The sequence below is a fragment of the Curcuma longa genome, chromosome 4 (genome assembly GCF_044706935.1).
Source record: "Curcuma longa cultivar G26 ecotype Majalengka, Jawa Barat chromosome 4, ITB_CL_G26_1.1, whole genome shotgun sequence".
Lineage (NCBI taxonomy): Eukaryota > Viridiplantae > Streptophyta > Magnoliopsida > Zingiberales > Zingiberaceae > Curcuma > Curcuma longa.
Genome location: NC_133864.1, coordinates 15,740,998 through 15,761,667, shown reverse-complemented (window position 1 = coordinate 15,761,667; position 20,670 = coordinate 15,740,998). Strand labels below are relative to the sequence as shown.

Here is a 20,670-nt window from a genome sequence, read left to right as displayed (position 1 = left end):
GGTGTATATATACATATGATTATTCCTGTTCTTGTGAGAACGAAAGAGATAGAATATTTGAGGAGCTAAATTAGCTACTGTAGCAATTCGTTGATTGATCGTGAGAAAGAGATATGAATATATAGAACGCGCGAGAAGCAGCGAGAGCCCGATATTTGAAGTGGGGTTTTGACGTTTTAATCAAAATACATTGCACCAGCTGAAAAACAAAGAAAACGTGCAAATGAGAATTACATGTACGCTTAGAATTTGATGATGTGATCTTCCGCTGACTGCACTCTTGGATTTATAAGACCACGTAAATTTCATTTTTTGACTCATAATTTACTGTTCATATATTGAAATGCCCTCTTTAATCGAGTAGAAATAGGTTTTGATCAGATATCAAGATCATCATATATATATGTGCATTATGGATAATTATAAGTAGGTGAGTTACGGGTTGGGCCTCTCAACTCACGAAGGTTCGAATCTTTTGACGTGGCACGAGCGGGGGGAGTGATGCATTAATGTGCGTGATTGTATCTTGGGGCCCATTGATATCATTTTAATTTATTTCTAAATTTTTAGATTCAATTCTACTATTAGTCCAGATTAAATTCGGCTATCAATCCAACGTCAATTTTGAGACCTTTTTAATCCAGGTAGATTAATATAATTTCTGACTCCGTTATTACTTTTAGAATTAATCCGTTCGTAAAAATTGAATAGCTGAATTATAAAAAAAAAGATAAGTAGCTGATGATTTGGTTGAAAAAAAACTATGGGAATTATAGCAGCATGAAGTATAATTATTTGGGTGGATTAAGCTACCATCTAATGAAGCGCGCAGTCATATTGCGGTTCACATTTCTAATACCCAGATGGAGTATGACTCTCTACAGCGATGGATCGATCGTGAAGATCGATTGTCGTTAGTCTCAATGTGAGTATTTTTTAAATTTACTCTAATGACTGATGAGAAACGGACCGGACCGATTACCTTTAATATTAGTCGGTTCAAAAAATTGAAAATCTGGATTAGCAAAAATAAAAAAAATGAATAAGTAGGTGATGTTTTGGACTAATTAAATTGCTCATTACTTTTGTTTATGGATAGAGTTGATTTTATTAATACAAATAATTTAAAATACAATAAAATTTTATTTTGGTGTTGATTTTTAAAAATCAACACCACAACTTAATTACAACATCACTCACTATGCTAGTTTCTGAAGACCAACACCACAGTGGTACTGTTTTTCAAAAACTAACACTACATTATTAGATTTAATCATACATTGTAGTGTTGATTTCTAAAACCTAGCACCATTGTGGTAATCCTGATCCTGCATCTCCAACACGAACTTATGCCTACTAGAACCATTAAAATAATAAAGGAAGACTTATTTGTACTGAAGTTCACATAATAAACTCATACGAGTTAAAATGAGTCCAATCAGAATTATCTAAGTCCATTAATCGATTTTGATTGAAATCCATTAATGGACTAGAAGACTTGGATTTCTAACTTACAATGAAATGGGAAAAATTAGTGTGTAGAAGTGAGATGCAATAAGAAATTCTAGTCCTGAGTTTTTTATATGAAGTTATAAACTCGTATCAATTGACACAAAATTTAAAACTTTCTAAACCTTTTGAGTAATGTTGAGAATCCTTTACAATGATAACGGGGGTACTATGTAGAAACCTACAGGAATTAGAATGTATACAATCAGAATTCTCTAGATCTATTAATGATTTTTGGTTAAAACACATTGATATACCTAAGATATTTAAATTTTTAAAATTTTATCATTAGATGGAAGATGTAAATATGTAGGAGGTATATATATGATATCCATGCCTAGTTCTGTTATCCCTATGTAAATTCTATTTTTTGACTCATAATTTACTATTCATATATTGAAATGCCCTCTTTAATTGAGTAGAAATAGGTTTTGATAAGATATTAACAGTATTGTATATATGGATTATGGATACTTAAGTGAAAATTGTTTCTTCGTGCCCCCATAGCAATGGTGAGATAGTTAGGTCTATCAAACATTATATTTAGAGTTTGAATTCAACTACGATGAATTCGTAGGGAATTTCTCTCAAATGGATAGTGAAAGAACGTTGACTGTTAAGTTGGGCCTCCATCTTCATTTTCAATTTACTCTGATGGTCGGTGAGAAATTTTTACTAAGCCAGGTCGGTCACTCCCAGAATTTGTCGCCCCGAAGGATTGGATATTGGGTGCCAACAAAAACAAGATAAGTATGTGAGTCCCCTACCCTTGTAGTCGATATGGAAAACTTTTATGAGGCTAGATAGGTCATCCCAGAATTAGGCGGCCCAAAGGGTTAGATATCTAATGTCTAAAAAAAAGATAAGTAGGTGAGTCCTTTTTGGATTTACCTTGGTGAACATTAAATTTTTTTATGGAATCAAATCAATCACATTCAAAAATAATCAGAGCATAAAAGTTAGATATCTTAATGAAAAACTTAGATGGATCGAGCCGATCACTTTCAGAATTAATCAATTTAAAAAACTAAAACTCTGAATTATCAAAATAAAAAAATAATTTAAAAAATAAATAAATAGGTGATGTTTCTGGTCAATGGTACAGTTTCAACGTGTTCACTAGGTTATTAAACTTACTGAGATGTACGGCTCATGCAGTGAATTTGGTTCGATCAAAATTGAGTTGCAGATGAAACTTGTTTCTACTTTCTATGGCAGCCATAAAAAATCGCAGCTTTAAAGTGGGCAAGAACTAGACGTCACTATTCGATTAAACTATTTATATAAAAGAATAAGAAAATCGTGTAAAACACCTAACTTAGAACTCTATCGGTCAATTTCCCACAACAAAAACACCTAACTTAGAACTCTATCGGTCAATTTCCCACAACAAAAACACATAATAAAAGAATTATTTATTTTTCAAATTAAAATCATATGTGAAAGACTCATCGCTCACGATATAATAATTGTTGGGTCCAAAAGAATATTCGTATCTCCACAATGGTATGATATTGTCCACTTTGGGCCTAAGCCCTCATGACTTTGTTCTTGGGCTCTCCCCAAAAGGCCTCATACCAATGGAGATACTTTCCATCCTTTTTAAACCCATGATCTTTCCCATGTGTTTTAGATGTGGGTTATGTTTGCACCATTGCAACTCAACAATAATTTTATCTAAAATTATTATATGATTATTTTTAAATCATTTATTATTGAATCCAAATTAAATTTTAAATGATAATTTTTATATGTATTATTTTTTTTCTAATCGATGTTCTTAATGCTCTCATTAATTAAAATTTGAATATAAAATCTTATTAGTAATTTTACTTCTCAAAAATTAAAAAATATATAATTTATTTTTTAAGTACTATTTTTAAAAAATATTTTATTTTATTTTTTCTAGGATCTCTAAAAGAGTGATTTAAGCATATTTATAGTAAAACACTTCAAAAAAATTTGATACCTTTTTTAAATTTTTTAAAAAGAACACTCTTTCACTTTATTTTTTTACTTAATATTTATATTCCTGTTGAGATCGATACGTTGTCGGCTTCTCAGCACCAAGATAGAACCGGGTTGAAAGAAGAGAGCTCACGAAGCTTGCTGATCCTGCAAGAAGAGCAACCGTGAGAAGGAATTCAGGGGTGCCCTGGCGCGACCACTCCGATGCTTAAGTCAGCAGGTGAAAAAGAAGAAGAAAAAGAACATGAAGAATAGGAGAGGTTGCGAGGGCGCGTGTGAGCGTACCGATCACGAAGAGAAGTGACCTCTATGTACATAAAAAGGAGGTCGCATCCCATTGTAATTAAGGAGGATGTCCCATCATTGATCATGATCTGGTTAGAAGGAATGGAATGGTCAGTATGACAGTCCTATCGCTGACTTACGATTGTAGTGTCATTTCGTACGTGGATGTCAGAATGACGATCATAATTAAGGGATATGGGACTGTCAGAGGAAATGATGAGAAGCGTAATGAAGCAAGGTACCGTAAATCAAGTTCGTTTGATTCGAGCCCCAGCCGGGTCCAAGTAAGGGAGATGCCGCTGAGCCAACTAAGGAGTCGGTCTTGCGAGATGATTCGGTTAGGGACTCGGCTCGGGAGTGAGACTAGGGTACTGAAAGGCAACGACTTTGCGCTCCAGAGCCGGGCAAACGTTCGATGATGAGAGGGAATCGGGACTCGGGGATTGGGATCCCGAATCGACGACCAGCTCGGGCTGCCTATTGAGTCGGCAGTTAAGGTCCGACACGAGAGTTAGGCCTGATGCCAAGTCGCCCACTTGGTCTAGACCTGGACTCGATTTCTCGGGGCTTGCTCACCACACCCATAACAATTTTTATATATTTTACCTTTATCTTTCGTTTAAAAAAGAACAAGGGCCACGATGAATTTCTTGTAGGTCGTCGAGTTTATAAAGAGACGTATTACACAGCCCAACCTGGAGTTTATAACAGTTAACTTCAGGCAATTGATCATTTCCTGGCGTTAAGCCTTCTGAAATTGCTGCAGCAGTGGCATCGTCAGCACTGGAAGCTTATGATACCTTGGATGTTGGCAATACTTTAGCTTGTTGGATACACGTAGATAATGTGAGATTATTCTTCCGTGTTACACACTTATTCTGATAATCTGTTTATTATATTATTGATAAGAAAAACTTGATCGATTCTATTTCTATCAGGAACTTATTATTGTTGCTATTGATTGTCGTAAGATTTTGCTTTTTTAATTTTACTCTTGTCAGGGAGCTGCTGCTGTTGAGAAATTTCGTAAATCTTTTAACAAATATATTAAAAAATAAATCCAAGATGTATATATTCAGTTTTCTTAAAAAACTATTTGCTCTCATCGTTACTTAGACTAAGCAAATGTTCCTGAGTATACCATGAATTGAAAATAATATTTAATACCTTGGATTTATTAAACTCGAGGATTGAATATTTATATATTATTATTATTATATAACAATATACGAATAACACTTTAAAAGTAATTAATTTTGAAAGAAAATATTTTTTATTATAAAGATGTTGGGTTGTTTGTATATAAAATGATATTTTTATAATATTTGAATCATTGTCAATAAAGAACATATCTTTTATATTATAATCTTTCATTCAAACATCAAAAGACACGATACCATATCTCTAGGTGGTAAGTGACATGATGTTTTTTTCGAAATAATTAGAGTTCAAAACTCACCCAGCGTATATAGTGTTTGAACAACTAGTAATGTTGGGATGTCGTTAGGAGCTACTTCACTTCTGATTTACTTGATATGTGGAATATAAAATTGGACTATATATTTAAGGATTAATTAGTTCATAAGATTCACGATACCCTATGAATAAAAAAAATATCAATACCTAAAGAGACTATAACAAACTATTCCATACCAATTATAATAAGAAGAAATCCAAGTAACTGAACATATACAATTATTCCGCATCCTTTTTCCTTATATTATTTTTCATTTTATGGAAATCATCAACATTTATATATCCAAATTTATTAATGGTTTTGTTCCATGAATTCAGAAAAAGGTACTAATTAGATGTCCTGAAGTGACTCATGAGATGACTTGATGAAGAATAGGGCAAACAGTAATAAAACTCCATCGGATTCTACCGTGCCAAAGAGCCCAGCTGGGGTTTTGGATGCTCACTTTGCGGTAGCTCACTTTGGGCAGAAAATGAAATTGAAACACTCAAATCTCAACTACGTACAGTGCATTGTATGACACACTATACGAATATTTTGAAATATCGACGGAATTAACGACATATTATAGTTCGATTTAGCAACTGGAATATGATTTCGATCGATATACAAGGATGAAATAGTTCGGTCGCTAATTAATGATCAGAATATTATATTGCTCACTAATTTAATGATTGAATTATAATTCAGTTATTATACTAGCCCTAAATCCCAACTGTTCAGCAACTAAACTATAGTTAGTGATCGAATCATAGTTCAGTCACTATATAACAACCGAAGTTTGGTTCGGTTGCTAAATTAGTGATTGAACTATGATTTGGTTGCTGTTTAGCGACCGAACTATGAGTCGATCGCTAATTCAACCACTAAACTTTGGTTCAGTCGCTACACTTAATTCAAACTATATTTAACGTCCGAACTTTGGTCTGGTCATTGACTTAGCGATCGAACCTTGGTTTGGTCGCTAAAGTAAGCCCTAATATCCAAATTAAAGACCCCTCCCCGTTGCGTCCCTCCCTTGCCCCTAACCCTAATTTCATTCCAAACTCCTCCGATATCCAGCATGATCTCCTCTCTGCCCCTCGCGTGATATCTTCTTCGGCCACAATAAGCATCTCCTCTCCTCTCCCCTCTCGTCACCATGTACAGGCTCAGGCGTGGAGGCAGCCATGAGGCTGGGCATGGGGCTGGTCGCGGAGCTGACTGTGAGGGAGACGATGGGGTTGTATATTTATTTTAACATTAGTTTCATTATTTGTGCATTGTTTTGCTTACCATATCCTTGATGATGAAGTTATTTTATTTTTGAGAATGATGATATGTCTGTCTCAATCATTTGGATATGATTTGTATCATAGATATAATTTGTTGCAAAATTTAGATATGATTTGTATGGTAGATATTATTTTATATATTGTTTGGGTATTATTTGTGATATGATTTTGGGTTATGTTGATTGTATGTATTTTATTGGTTTATCGGTGTATTATTTGTGATATGGTTTGTTGTGATATAATTTGTACGTATTGTTTGGATATATTTTGATGTAAACTATATAAATTAGGAAAATAAGGTGTGATGTTGAAAATTATAAAAAATTTAGTGATGATTTTTTAATTTTTATCGCTAATTTCCGTCCAAAAGATAGTGACCGAATTATAATTAGATCGTTAATTTAATAATTGAATTATAATATGGATCGCTAAAGAAAAATTTTATGTCATTATCTTTTGGGTGGAAAAAATATTCCATCTGTATATATATTAGCGATCGAACTTATAATTTGGTCGCTAAAATCAATTTATGATGAAAAATTTTGTGACTTTATTTATCTTATCGTAAATCAGTCGCTGAATATAATTAGCGATAGAATTATTCTTCACTAAATATGAATATTTTTATTGTGATATTTTTTTTAGTGAGATAAAAATTTTAATATATTAATTATTGGGTGAGAAATCATTGTATTTTCGAATTTAACCATGGACAAATTAAAAGAAAATCCACCTAATTGAGCCTAAATAGCTATTAAAAAATATCGTTAGTGTTAATGCTCACTTGGACAATAAAAAATCATTATACTACATAATTAATTTTCCCATAGAACAATCGAGTACTTCTATTGAATAGCTAAAACAAATTGATTATGTTTACAAGTTTGATAAATTGGTGCAATATTTCAAACAACATTAATTAATTGATGGTACTCAGGGATCAACACGATCCACGACTCTCACGCAATAGAAGCCAAACTCTTCTGCCGACGCTTCCTTTCATCCGACAACTTCTTGGCGAAGTTGACGAGTCGATCTCCGTTCGACGTGGTTCCTCCCTTCCCATCCACCACCGGCTCCGACATCCCTGTCTCCAGGTTCACCCTCGACACCGGCTTCTCGAGCAGTTTCTTCCCGATCTCCACCAAATTCTGCAAGTTCTTCCCCGTCGACTTATCCACCGAAGTAGCATCGCCAGTCAAAGTATCGTCCTATATATCATTCAGTTTGTTTCAATTAGAATCCATGAATTTGGTACGATTTTATGATGATTAATTATTTTGTTAAATACCTGTATGCGAAGGTAATGGCCTTCACTGTCCAGTGCCCGGAACACAACTGCTGCATAGATATCCACCATGTCTGAGCTCGCCTGAGAGAAAATGTCGATGATGGGAGTATTTCCTCCGTTGTACAACCACCCGAGTAGGCCCCATCGCGAGCTCGTCTGTGCGGTATAATTCTCCTCCTGTTTAGCTGCTCCGGTCCCGATCGATATCACCAGAAACCGACTGTAGTCGACCGGTTTGTACGACTCGAAATCCGTGTTCGATTTCACAATCTGCTTCGTCACTTGAGTCATGGCGCATAAAGTCTGTTCATGATCAATGGCGCATATAAGAACTAGCTAGCTCCTAGATTAATTAGCAGGATATATCTGTTTAGATGTGCGTGTGTGAATTTACAGGGTTATTTGCCGCCACGCCGCCGTCGATGAGGTTGAAGCTCTTTGTCTTTCCTTGATCGTCATGGGTTTCGAAGTAATGCCCCGGGAGGTATGTGGGGGCGGCGGAGGTGCTGATGCAGATGTCCGACAGAAGAGCGTTATTCAACGGAATCTCCTCCGTCTGCCAAAGACCAACATTAATATCGATCACCATCTACCTACAAAATCTTACCAAGAAACAAAATAATTAAGACGAAGAGTGGGATTAGTTTAATTACCTCATAAGTCGAGAAGATGATGGGTTGAGAAAGTTTGATGTCAAAAGTAGGGATGACGATGTTGGTCAACGTTTGACTTAGTTTTGCGTCGCCTAAGAGTTCTTGAATCTTGGAGTGTAGATACTTCCCATTGTATCTTGGTCCAGTGAAAGCACCCAGCAAGTTCAGTGGTGGACTCAGGAATCCAGATCTGAAATAAATAAATAGCAAAATTCATAAATTAATTTTGATCCTTCATCTTTATCCAAATTAAAATCTATATATAAAATAATTATTCTAACTTGGGCTGTGGAAAAATCTTAGGACTGTGATCCAAATAGAACTGAACAATGTCCTTGGCGGCGAAGAGTGGTTTGTTCTTCTCGCCGGGAGCGGCGAGCATGGTGGCGATAAGGCCGCCGGTGCTCGTGCCGGAGATCACGTCGAAGTAGTCAGCTATCCTCGCATCAGGCCCGTCGAGTTTCTGCAACGTCGAGAATTAATTACTTGAAGAATCTCTCAGTGCGTATCGTTGAGCAAGAGAAAAAACTTGGGAAATTATTATGACTGCATGCATGCGTACGTACCTGCAGTTCCGATTCAAGGAAGTCGATGATCGTCGCGGGGATCAGCCCGCGAATCCCGCCGCCGTCGATGCAAAGGACAGTGATCCTCTTCCCGAGGCATGGCGGAGGGTTTGAGACGGAGGTGGTGGGAGTTCCATCGCTCGCCATGGTGTATATCTGATTATTATTCTTGTTCTTGTAGGAGCGAATTGATTGATCGTGAGAAAGAGATATAAATATATATAGAGAGAGAACGAGAAGAAACAAGAGCCCAATAATTTGGTTGGTGTACGCTTAGAACTTGATGTGATCGATCTTCTCTGACTCTCTTTGATTTATAAGACCATGTGAATTTCATTTTTTGACTCATATATAACTCACTGTTCATATTGAAATGCCCTCTTAGGCTCTTATTGAGTAGAGATAGGTTTGGATAAGATAGAACAGCACGTATATATGGATTATGGATAGGTACGTGATGGCACACTGACGCTTACTGAGAATTCAAATAAGGAGCAAACTGACATGGACGAGCACTGTTCTAAGCTTGTGGAAACGTACGGATCATTGAATTATTTATTAGAGATGGTTCGATCAAAATTGAGTTGTAGATAAAACGTGTTTCTATGGCAATCAGTGCACGAACAGGACCGCAGCGTTCGTTAGTTGATCATCAAAATTCGCAGCTTTAAAGCGTGCAGATCTGGACTGGCCGCCCTACTCGATTAAAATATTTATTTATATAAAAGAACAAGAAATTAAATCGTCTAAATAAAGCGCCTGACTTTGTGGAAATCTATTGGTCAATTTCCCATATAAAAAATACATAAAAAAGAATTACTTATTTTTCAAAATAATAAATGCAAAATGGATCGATATTGTTATTTTAGACAGCCATTTTAGACTGTGAGACACTCATGTGGAGGATTCTACTCCTTAGTAGGCTCCACTTCTTTATCAGCACTTTATTTAAGCACGAAGGAAGACATAAGAAGGAGAAACTTACTTACAAGCTACCACCACCAACTTACATTCAACAGAAGAAAATTATCTAAACCACAAGGTTCTCAAACTTTAGATGCCCTTCAGACGAGAGCTAATACTCCAAAAGCAATTAACTTAGATAATCTCTCAGAACATTTTCCTACTTATATTCATAGTCGGGCAAAACAATCAATTCTACCTAAGTTTCTTGACTTATGTGAACTACTGAAATTATTTCATAAGAATCCTTCAGTAGGGTTTTTCATAGTTTATGAAGTAGAATTTAATTATAAATTAAAATGCAAGAAGATCTCCCCTACGTGCAAAATTCAAATAAAGTTTGGATGTAGATGTCAATTAATATACTCTTTCAGAAGAGTTAATGCAGACTTTGAACACTTTACTCATCATAAGTTCAAAGGAAGACTTGTCATACCTTTCACTTTAATGGATTAAAATCTTCTTCATGAACTTTAGGTACAAGACGTAGATTAGGACTTTCCCACTATTTTGGGCATAATTATAAAACATGCTCTAATGCAAAAGAGACTTTTGTCAGTTGTAACTTTGAAAGCTCCCCACCAGAATGGCTCAATCTTCGTATTGAATCAGTAAGATATTTAATCTGGATGGACATCCATGAGGTCAACGGAATCCATCTCCAACTTAAAGATTATCCTACAAATCCTGATCTAACTTGGGAAGTACTTATAGAACCAGCAAATCAACTAAAACACTGGAGAGCTTCGGTTCAGGAAAGCCATTGCATGCAATGGGACAAATACCATGACCTTGATGAATATCTTCTGGTAGGATAGACTTATACTGAGAAAATATAGTGGTCTAGAAAAATGAGCACAATATTTTTTCCTTATAAATATAATGAAGAATGGATCAATAAAAAACTGACCAACGTAACTCAGCAAAAGCAGCAAATTCTTACCGTAGCGAAAGCCCAATGGTGATTTATTGTCTCCTGTTCATATGAAGTCCCAACCTTCGAGTTCCTGGTATTCTCCTGAACATGTGGATTTGCTGTTAAATAAATTAAATTGGGTGAAGGAGATTTATAAGAAGTCTGTAGTCATTAATTTTAAGTTGGAGACAGTTCTTTTGGCACTTAATTGCTCAAATGCTGCCAAAACACTTCATATTTATATTTTGCATAGCCTTATACTTTTTTTCTCTATTCACAGTGCATTCACGCTTTAACTTCTAATGACGTCTTTTCTCCGGTAGAAAGCGCAATCCACTTTGGCCATGTTTGGATTAGATCCGATCATAGTTTGAAAGCGACGGTTCAATGGTTCGAAACAAACGGTTTGACAGTTCAAAACAGATGGTTCAACGGTTTGAAATTATCAATTCGACAGTTCCTAACATATCGATTTTTAATCTTAACCGTCCAAAATAATTATAATTTATAGTTCAGAACCATTAATTCATAGTTTGATTTCATGATTTATCACAGTTTTTTTATCATTTCTTTCTATTTTACTATTTTGAGGCTCCATCATGAGATCAAAGAAACCTCATCGAGCTCTTTGACTTGTGTTCTTCCTCGTAGAATCGACTAATTTGCAAAATTTTACCTTTATTTTGCATATTCTATTCTATAAACTTTATCTTTTGCAAAAAGATAGAATCCGCTCCCCAACGATCGGTTCCACGATCATCTGTAAGGAAATAAATTTAAAAAATTATAGTTAATTATGATGGAGGAGGATATTATCCGACTTCACTGAGATTCGAACTCTTATCCTTTTTTACAATTCTGCTTCGTGATAACCAACTCGGCAATTTTATCCTATCATCTCAAACTCGATCAAATGCTCAAGCATTTTGTCTCATTTTAACTAGGGGTGGGAAAAAATACTGAATTTTCGGTATACCGCACATACCATACTGATATTTACCGTCCATATCAAAAATTTCGGTATACCGAAAATTTCGGTATACCGAAAAATTCGGTACGGTATTATACCGTACCGAAATTTTCGGTATCGGTAACGGTACGCAATTATTATTATTCGGTATTTCGGTATAGCAACATTTTCGGCATAATACCATACCGAAATTATCAGTATACCAAAATTTTCAATATTTTCGGTGTAATATACTGAAAATTCGGTATTTCGGTATTTCGGTATACCGAAAATACCGAAAATTCGATATACCGGAATTTCGGTATGGTAACGGTATAGATTTTTTTATACCGAAATTTTCGGTACAGTATACGATATCGTATACAAAATTCGGTATACCGTACCGAACCAACCCTAATTTTAACAGACAAGCAGCGGAGGCTGAGCTGCGAGAACAAGGGCTTGTGGGCCGGGCAGCTACTATAGGGACGCGCAGCCCAACTCTGACTCTGAGTATTCCAGTTGAAGTGAATTGAGTATTCAAAATCAAATAAATTAATTTTTTATAATCAACTAAATCCATCGAATTTTATCATTAAAATTAAATAAATCCAATCGATATAATTATAACTTAATTAATTAATTTTTAAGTTAATTAATTAATCCAATCGATATAAAATCGATTAACTTAAGTAATTAATTAATCGATGGTGGCGCAGGCGCTGCTCCACGTACGCTTCTCTTCTCTTCTCTTCTGCAGCTCCTCCAACAAGGTGCAGTTTTGTACAAAAATCTGCTGTTCATCTCATGCAATTGAAAAAGATAGACGAAACGTTGGTCAGTGAAACTGATTTACCACGAAGACGATTGTTTTCCCTCTCCTCTCTGCTTCCTAATATTACCAAGGGATCAAATGGCTTGACTTTATATAATTGCCTATGAGGAAAGCGATGAAGCAAAACTAGAGGGGGCAAGCGATAGAGTAGCAAAAGTTTGAAGGTAAAAATTCTAACCACTCCCTAACCCACAGTCACTCTTCTTCTTCACCAGTTCTGTTACTATGCCACTGCTGCAGGTCAAAGCCACTCCCCTATATAAACCCCGGCCGAGCTTCTCCCAGCTTCTTCCGTCGTGATTTCTTCCATCTTGTTCAGTTCGGCCTCACTGTTTCTATATCCAAATTAAGAGGGTATTCTGAGGAGAAACAAAAGAAAGATTCAGCCTTTCATCCGGTTCCAATGGGTGTCAGCTACAAGTATGCTTCCTCCTTCTTACTCTGCCCAGAGGACAGCAATAGCGTCCTGGGGCTTGGCGAGGAAAAGCAGGACTTCCATAGAGAACCCCCAAAGCGGAACCTTTGCCGATCTCCCGACGAAAGGTTCGATTTTTATGGGAAAATGTGGAGGGATTTCTCTTTGCCTTCGGAGGAATGCATTGCTTTGCTGATCGAGAGGGAGTCCCAGCATCTGCTACCCGGTGACTATGCCGAGAGGCTGTTGGGTGGGCAACTAGACCTAGCTCTCAGAAGTGATGCCATTGACTGGATTCAGAAGGTAGGGCAACATTCTTCTTCATTTTCCCTCATTTATGATCCTGACAGATCGATCAATTCGAACACTATGCATTCTTTTTCTTCTAAATGAACAGGTCCATGCACATTACAATTTTGGACCTCTGAGCGCCTATTTATCTATAAATTACTTGGATCGATTCTTCTCCTCGTATGAATTCTCGGTAAGAAAACTAAGTCACGTATTCATTGAAGAAAATTTTGATTTTTCTCACAGTGCCATGTTTGTGTGACTGTGGCTTCAGATAGACAAGGCTTGGATGACACAGTTGCTATCAGTGGCCTGCTTATCTCTTGCTGCCAAGGCAGAGGAAATGGAAGTGCCTTCATCTCTGGACTTGCAGGTTCAGGAAGAAAACGAAAACCAGTTTTGATAATCTTGGACCTCAATATTTAGTTACTCATTGGTTAACTGTATCTGTGAACAAGCAGGTTGGCGAGGCAAAATACATATTTGAAGCCAGGACTATACAGAGAATGGAACTTCTAGTTCTTAGCACCCTTAATTGGAGGATGCATGTCGTGACACCTTTTTCATTCATTGATTACTTCTTGTATAAATTAAACGATGGCAAATGCCCGGATAGCTCAATAGTTTCTTCCTCTGTGGACCTCATTATGAGCACTGTTAAAGGTTGGTAACTCATTTGATATGCAATATAGCAAGCCTAGCAGGGATTTGACTAACAATTAACTGCAGGCATTGATTTCCTGGGATTCAAGCCTTCTGAAATTGCTGCAGCAGTGGCACTGTCAGCACTGGAAGCTTACCATACTCTGGATATTGACAATACTTTAGCTTGCTGGATACATGTAGATAATGTGAGATTATTCTCCAGTGTTCCACACTTATTCAGATAATCTGTTTATATCCAAATTTATTAATGGTTTTGTTCAATGAATTCAGGAAAAGGTATTAAGATGTCATGGAGTGATTCAAGAGATGAACTTGATGAAGAATAAGGCATACAATAACAAAACTCCATCAGTTTCTGCCGTGCCAAAGAGCCCAGCTGGGGTTCTGGATGTTGCATGTGTGAGCTATAAAAGTGATGATACTACAGTTAGCTCACTTGGTAACCATTCTCATGCTACTTCTTCCACAGCCAAGAAGATGAAATTAAACAGATCCATAAGTTCATGAGAGAAAAGTGTCTTCATTTGTACTGTTTTCACCTGCTTAGTAGTTATGTCAGATTAATTAAGTTTGCCCGAAGAGCTTAATGTGGCAGGATGAGCCAAAATAAGTGTTTTGCTGAAATTTTGTAGAGTGAATGGGAATAAACTCGTGTGGATTTTAAATTCATGATTTGATAGAGTGAACCTTATCAGACACCACTAATAAAATTCAAAATAGATGTGATTTTCATCTTTTGCAATGGTCAATCATTTGCCATCTAAAGATCCTATTCAAGAGCACTAATGAGCAACAAAAGCAGGTTCATTTATGTAGAAAATTCAGTTGCTGCTGCTTGTATCTGATTATTCCTCTTGTATTTGCATCTTTGGTTATGTTCTTCCACTGCTTGACTAAACTGATTAGTGTTGAAAGGAATATCCCTTCTCCTAAACAGAGATGAAATCAAACTAGAAAAATCCAATGAGATACCTGTGGACAATAGCCAAACGGCTTGGCTTCCCTAAAAAATTAAGTTGCCAGTTTGTTAAGCAGGCAACAGGCATTAAGCTTTGCAGCAACAGGCATGAGGTTAAAGAAGACATGGATTCATCAGTTTCATTTAAGTAATAGGATTGGTGGTCCATTGCCATTTGCAATGCCCATTACCTGCAGTTGTTCTGGCATTGAGCCTGTGTCAACCAATATGATAACACGTTTTCTTTCAGTTATTAATTACAAAGAAATTAAACAGCCTTTGATCTGTAAAATAGAGCTGAATCTCTAATGGTCTTATCTCTTGCAAATCTACTGCAGTCTGATGCCACCATCTACAACCTCTTTCCACACTTCAAGTGAGTAGCAGAGATTTGAACATATTATAATTAATCAATGGTAAATCTAGCAAAGAAACATCATCTTTCTGGCCAATGGAAGTGAGGAAAGAACCAAGAGCTAATCATTCACTTGTACTGAGGTGATGCTTCATCTGGACTCCAGGTTGGCACAAAACTCCCACATTTATTATTAAGTCTTTGTCTGGTATCTAGACTATAATACAAATAGATTGTCAACCATTTTCTTCAGGGACCAACAAAACTATTATGGAAGTCACGCACAACAACAACTAATGCATAGCTACTTGGCTCAGACACTAACGAGCATCTTGACGCCCAGTTGCAGTGCTAGTCGCCAAAATCTAGTAAAATTAGAAGTAAAAACAAAATTAGCTCGCAGAGTCTCTTGGATATGAAGTGATTGAGGACAAGAGAGCAATGAAATTATATCGAGAAAGGAGACAATAGTGAGGTTAAAGAAGACTAAGGCAAATTAATGGTGAGTAGTGTGTGAATCAGAGATGTTGTCGATTCTTTATGTCTGAAGATAAGGACAAAAATAGAGGAGGATGATGGGTGGGTGGCTAAGGAAGGAAATGGAGGAGAAAGACAGTGGATGGGTGGGAGACTGAGTTAATGCCTCGTGAGTAGCTTAATGGTGTTCAACAGCCGACACAACCGTGAGAACGGACTTAGGAGGATGCTGCTGATTCCTGCTTTAGTCAAGGCAGCCAGGCAAAGGGCCAGTTGATTGCCCTGGCGATTGAATCGACTAAGTTAGTAAATTGGCCATGTGGAATGGACCATACAAGTAGGGACAAGTTAAACGAGCCATGTAAGTTGAGTAGAGCGGATCAAGCGAATCGGACAAGTCAACAAATCAACTAGGCTAAGACACTCAATATTAAAATGAAAAAGATAGTGTTAGAACAGATGGAATCTATATATATCTCTAAAACGATATGATATTATCCACTTTGAGTCCACATCCTCAAAATTTTATTTTTGAACTTTCTAGAAGCCCCCAATCATTTCTTACCCATATATATCTTCAACATGATATGATATTGTCCACTTTGAGCCCACATCCTCATGGTTTTATTTTTGAGTTTTTTAGGAGTCTCCAATCATTCCTTTGTGTGAGCCCCCATATGATACCACATAGATCATGTTCTGATATCACTGTTAGATCCGATGAAATCCATACCTCACATGGCACCACATAGACCATTCTCTGATACTATTGTTAGATCTAATGAAATCCATATATATTTCTAAAACGGTATGATATTGTCCACTTTGAGCTTACACCCTCATGATTGTATTTGGCTTTATTCAAAAGTCCACTGTTAGATATCTCTATTTTATAATCTCAAAAAAAATTCATATATTTTTAATGTGAGACTTTGATTGTATCCCAACAGCTAGTAGTTGATTGAGGAATAGATTGAGTTGAGCAATTCGACTTATTTGATCTAATCAAACGGAACAACTTAAATAAACAAATTTAAGTAGACTAAGCTACTAGTCAAGTTAATTAGTATAATCATGACAATATAACAAAATACTATATCATATGATACATCAATTGGGCCAAACTAGGAAAATTTAATTGGGCCAATTGAGCTAAATGGATAAAGTGAATCATAGATCAAACATTCAAAGCTACATGAAGCTTATTAGAAAAAGTCAAATGTTTAGAGTTTTAAAAATATATATAGATATAGACATTTGAATATGATTTTTTTTTGAAATTTTAAATTAGAAAATTCTCATAAGAAGGTTGACTTGGACTTGGATGGGCCAAGGAGAAATGGAGCCCAACTAACTTCTAGTCGCCGCGCGCTCTGCCCTTTTTCTCCTCCTCTCTTCACTCCTCTTCACTCCTACGCTCTTCTAATGCTCCGTCGCCGAAGCTCCCGCCGCCGTCGCAATTCTTTCATAAACATCCTGCGCAGCCCGTTGCCACTTTGCCCTGTCATTCCGTTCGGCGGCTCTAGAAGAGGGCCGGTAACCCATCGTGCGGCGTCCGTCCCTCCCCCTAACTACAGCGTCGTCTCTTATTCGGTAAGCCCTATGGAGGACCGCTTGTATCAGCGTCGATCAGTTGATGGTCCGAATCGTCCCGCTCTTTCCTGTTCTCCCTTTCTTATCGAACCTCGTCTGTTGATTTTCTTATGAGTTGTATTTTATTGCTAGGAATTGGCTGGATTGAGCGTGGCCACGGAAATAGCAGAGGTAATTTTTCCTGTTCCATGATTAAGACAGCGTTTTTTTTATTGAAGTGCTTGTGCTATTTACGCTGATAAAACTATTTATTATTTATGTCTATGCATTGGATCTTCGCTGCTGAAAACTCTTTTATTTTACTCGGAATAGTTTACCTTCATTTGCCAAATAACATAAGTAACTTCATATTTTGTGTTATTCCTAATACACAAAATACCGTGCTTTATAATACTTAAAATTTTGGCCTTGCGTGATACATTATTCATTTAATTTTGTTTAATAACTTACCTCGTCTAAGCTTCAATAGGAATATCATTCACGCCTTAAATGTCATCAGCTTCATTTTCTTTGAGTTTTCTTTAACCTGATTTGATCTATCATCAAATGTTATGAATATATTTTATAATTCTAAACTTATCACAACTCTTAGTCTCCAAATCTTAATCTTCTTAGAGTGTGCTTATTAAATAGATTCTAAAAATATGCTTAAGTTATTGTAATTCTTTGTCTGTAAATCTTAATCTTTTTAAAGGGTGTTTATTAATTTTGATCACGTGTGAATGAATGATATCATGGTCTATCATTCTGTACCTTATTGTTTATAATTCCTGGTTATTATAGAAGAAGGGTGTAACAAAATGCTTATGAAGCTAAATGCTTTTGTAGGTATATAAATCAAGTGAATATAGTCGCATTCTTGTAATAGGTGGTCCAGGAAATAATGGTGGTGATGGCCTAGTAGCTGCTCGTCACTTGCAACATTTTGGATATCAGCCCTGTATATGTTACCCTAAACGTACACCAAAGGCACTGTATGATGGCCTTGTTACTCAGGTATAGTTCATTACTGTTTTACATGCTGTTCTCAACTGATTAGAGTCACTAACTACCTTATGCCATGTGGCAGCTAGAATCATTATCTATTCCTTTTTTGTCAGTCGATGACTTACACCAGAATTTAACACAGTTTTGACCTCATTGTTGATGCGATGTTTGGATTCTCATTTCATGGTAAGATAACCATCTCTTTGGACACTCACACTAGTTTGTGTTTGAAAATAAGTGGAGAAAGTCAACATGATGATGTGGGAGGCATGTTTTCACTTTTGTTGTCATATTGACATTAGAGCTTGGTATGTTTTCCATTTCGCCAGGGACAAGTCGCTGATGTGTAACAAACAAATGTACCTACGATACTTTAACATCATGCTGCAATTTGGCTTGGCCAAAGCACTCTACAATCTAGCATATTTTTATTCCTCCCCTTGTTTTAAAATCATTATTGACGTTTTGCAAGTCTTGCTAATTGGCACTGACAGATCCATGACTGTGGGTCAAGACAGCTTTCTTTATCTCTCTTTTAGGTGTCAAATTGTACAAGATATTTTATGTGACCTTCCTATGTGTAGTCGGGAAGGAGAAAATGTCAAACAAATGATAGAAGCATCTAAAACAGATACTTGCAATATGACTGAAGCTTTATGCTTCTCTAGGTCACTGACATGATACAAGGAAATTTTAAATTACTATTTTTCTTTGCTATACTACTCCTTGATCTTCACTCTGCAGTATCATTGACCGTGCTATTTTTGAAATATATGCCCAAAACATTATCCTTGCATCAACTGGTAAGGACAAAACTGATTCTATCATTTGTTATGGTCAAAGAAATTATGATAATGTTACAACTCTATAATGACCGAGCCAATTTCAGTTAATTCACTTTCATGGCCCTAGTCTCTTCTCTCTCTCTCTTTTTTTCTATAACAAATGGATAAGATAATAGGTATGTCATGATTAATCACTAATTCTAGAACATTTTGCTAGTCAGATGGCTTAAATTTTGTTATAATAAATTCAATCCAAGAATGTCTGAGATATCCTTCTCTTGGAACCTATATTTATGGTGCCTTTGTCTCACTCAAAACACATTTCTGTGACCAAGATCTTGACTGAATTCTTATGCAATTATATATTGTTTGAAACTAATAGATACATGAGTTTGTTATGGTAAACTACTCTGTTTCAGATGCTAACAGTAGCTCATTGTCTACATTACTACATAGGCCATCCAAGGCCACCTTTTGATGATCTTATTCAGAGGCTTGTTTCATTAAGGCGTGTCAACTGTGCAATTGAGAGATCACTACCAGTTGTTTCGATTGATATTCCTTCCAGTTGGCACATTGAGGAAGGTGACATCACCAGCGAAGGCCTTGAACCAGACATACTGGTTACTCTCTTAGAATTTCAGTTGTTTTATGCATGATAGTATTTGATGGCGAAATGCATACGAATGGGTCTGATATCAAAGATTTTAATTTGCATCTGAATAACTGTTTATATCTAGGTTTCATTGACTGCACCCAAGCTATGTGCCAAAAAGTTTGTTGGCCCTCACCATTTTCTTGGTGGTAGATTTGTTCCTTCATCCATTACTGAGAAGTACAAGCTCCATCTTCCCCAATACCCTGGCACCTCAATGTATGTAAGAATTGGGAAACCATCTGTCGACATTGCATCACTTAGAGAAACTATACTTCTTCTGAACTTCTCGAGGACCAATTGCTATCTGATCCTATAGAACAGGTATGCATTTCTTGCTTTTTTTCAAAGTTGTCATAGATCTTAAATTTATTTGACATTATGAACCAGCAATGTATTGTCCTTTCATTGTCTCACTGATATACTACTGTGGCACTGCGCACTAGTTCCATAAATGGTTTGATGAAGTAGTCACTGCTGGTTTGCGGGAGCCAAATGCTATGACCTTGTCTACTTGTAGTCACGAAGGAAAACTGTGTGTACCTTTTGATTGTTTATATTTTTTGGAGTTCAGGTTTATAACTTGGTAACTCATGTTCTCATATCACAAAAATTATGTCCTCTGCAGTTCTTCTAGGATGGTCCATCTAAAAGGAGCTGACAAGCATGCTTTTGTGTAGTTAGTTATCTTTAAGTAACTCTTCTGAAGCTTATTGATGACTTAAAATTCAATATTTAGTGGTTATCGATTGGTGCTTCCAATATGGTGAGTTATCAACAGGAAGCTTTTGGTTTTAACATT

General features: G+C 36.3%; 3 protein-coding genes across 3 annotated transcripts; 2 read left to right on the top strand and 1 right to left on the bottom strand.

The window, feature by feature from the left end:
• Positions 1 to 7,423: 7,423 nt before the first annotated feature.
• LOC141826779 (patatin-like protein 2) lies at positions 7,424 to 9,195 on the bottom strand. Its single transcript, XM_074714080.1, has 6 exons — positions 9,024 to 9,195; positions 8,739 to 8,920; positions 8,458 to 8,647; positions 8,199 to 8,360; positions 7,805 to 8,107; positions 7,424 to 7,724 (listed from the first exon to the last, which is right to left on the bottom strand). Exons 1-6 carry the CDS (start codon positions 9,168 to 9,170, stop codon positions 7,473 to 7,475), a joined length of 1,236 nt encoding a protein of 411 aa, XP_074570181.1. The 5' UTR covers positions 9,171 to 9,195; the 3' UTR covers positions 7,424 to 7,472.
• Positions 9,196 to 13,089: 3,894 nt separating this feature from the next.
• On the top strand, positions 13,090 to 14,565 carry LOC141827983 (cyclin-D3-1-like). The gene is made up of 6 exons (XM_074715331.1): positions 13,090 to 13,404; positions 13,499 to 13,585; positions 13,667 to 13,765; positions 13,854 to 14,055; positions 14,122 to 14,243; positions 14,329 to 14,565. The coding sequence occupies exons 1-6, from the start codon at positions 13,090 to 13,092 to the stop codon at positions 14,563 to 14,565; spliced, it is 1,062 nt and encodes a 353-aa protein (XP_074571432.1).
• A 2,708-nt stretch (positions 14,566 to 17,273) lies between these two features.
• On the top strand, positions 17,274 to 19,756 carry LOC141827164 (pyridoxine/pyridoxamine 5'-phosphate oxidase 1, chloroplastic-like). The gene is made up of 4 exons (XM_074714414.1): positions 17,274 to 17,441; positions 17,574 to 17,612; positions 18,270 to 18,437; positions 19,670 to 19,756. The coding sequence occupies exons 1-4, from the start codon at positions 17,274 to 17,276 to the stop codon at positions 19,718 to 19,720; spliced, it is 426 nt and encodes a 141-aa protein (XP_074570515.1). The 3' UTR covers positions 19,721 to 19,756.
• Positions 19,757 to 20,670: the final 914 nt, after the last annotated feature.

What these genes read in the sequence shown, in the direction of transcription:
- LOC141827164 (XM_074714414.1), top strand. Translation starts at nt 17,274, where the DNA reads ATGCTCCGTCGCCGAAGCTCCCGCCGCCGTCGCAATTCTTTCATAAAC. An exon ending in TGGCCACGGAAATAGCAGAG is followed by an intron (nt 17,613 to 18,269) that starts GTAATTTTTCCT and finishes ATGCTTTTGTAG; the next exon opens with GTATATAAATCAAGTGAATA. An exon ending in ATGATGGCCTTGTTACTCAG is followed by an intron (nt 18,438 to 19,669) that starts GTATAGTTCATT and finishes ATTACTACATAG; the next exon opens with GCCATCCAAGGCCACCTTTT.
- LOC141826779 (XM_074714080.1), bottom strand. Translation starts at nt 9,170, where the DNA reads ATGGCGAGCGATGGAACTCCCACCACCTCCGTCTCAAACCCTCCGCCA. An exon ending in TCCTTGAATCGGAACTGCAG is followed by an intron (nt 8,921 to 9,023) that starts GTACGTACGCAT and finishes TCGACGTTGCAG; the next exon opens with AAACTCGACGGGCCTGATGC. An exon ending in GCCATTACCTTCGCATACAG is followed by an intron (nt 7,725 to 7,804) that starts GTATTTAACAAA and finishes AATGATATATAG; the next exon opens with GACGATACTTTGACTGGCGA.
- LOC141827983 (XM_074715331.1), top strand. Translation starts at nt 13,090, where the DNA reads ATGGGTGTCAGCTACAAGTATGCTTCCTCCTTCTTACTCTGCCCAGAG. An exon ending in CCATTGACTGGATTCAGAAG is followed by an intron (nt 13,405 to 13,498) that starts GTAGGGCAACAT and finishes CTAAATGAACAG; the next exon opens with GTCCATGCACATTACAATTT. An exon ending in TCTCCTCGTATGAATTCTCG is followed by an intron (nt 13,586 to 13,666) that starts GTAAGAAAACTA and finishes CTGTGGCTTCAG; the next exon opens with ATAGACAAGGCTTGGATGAC.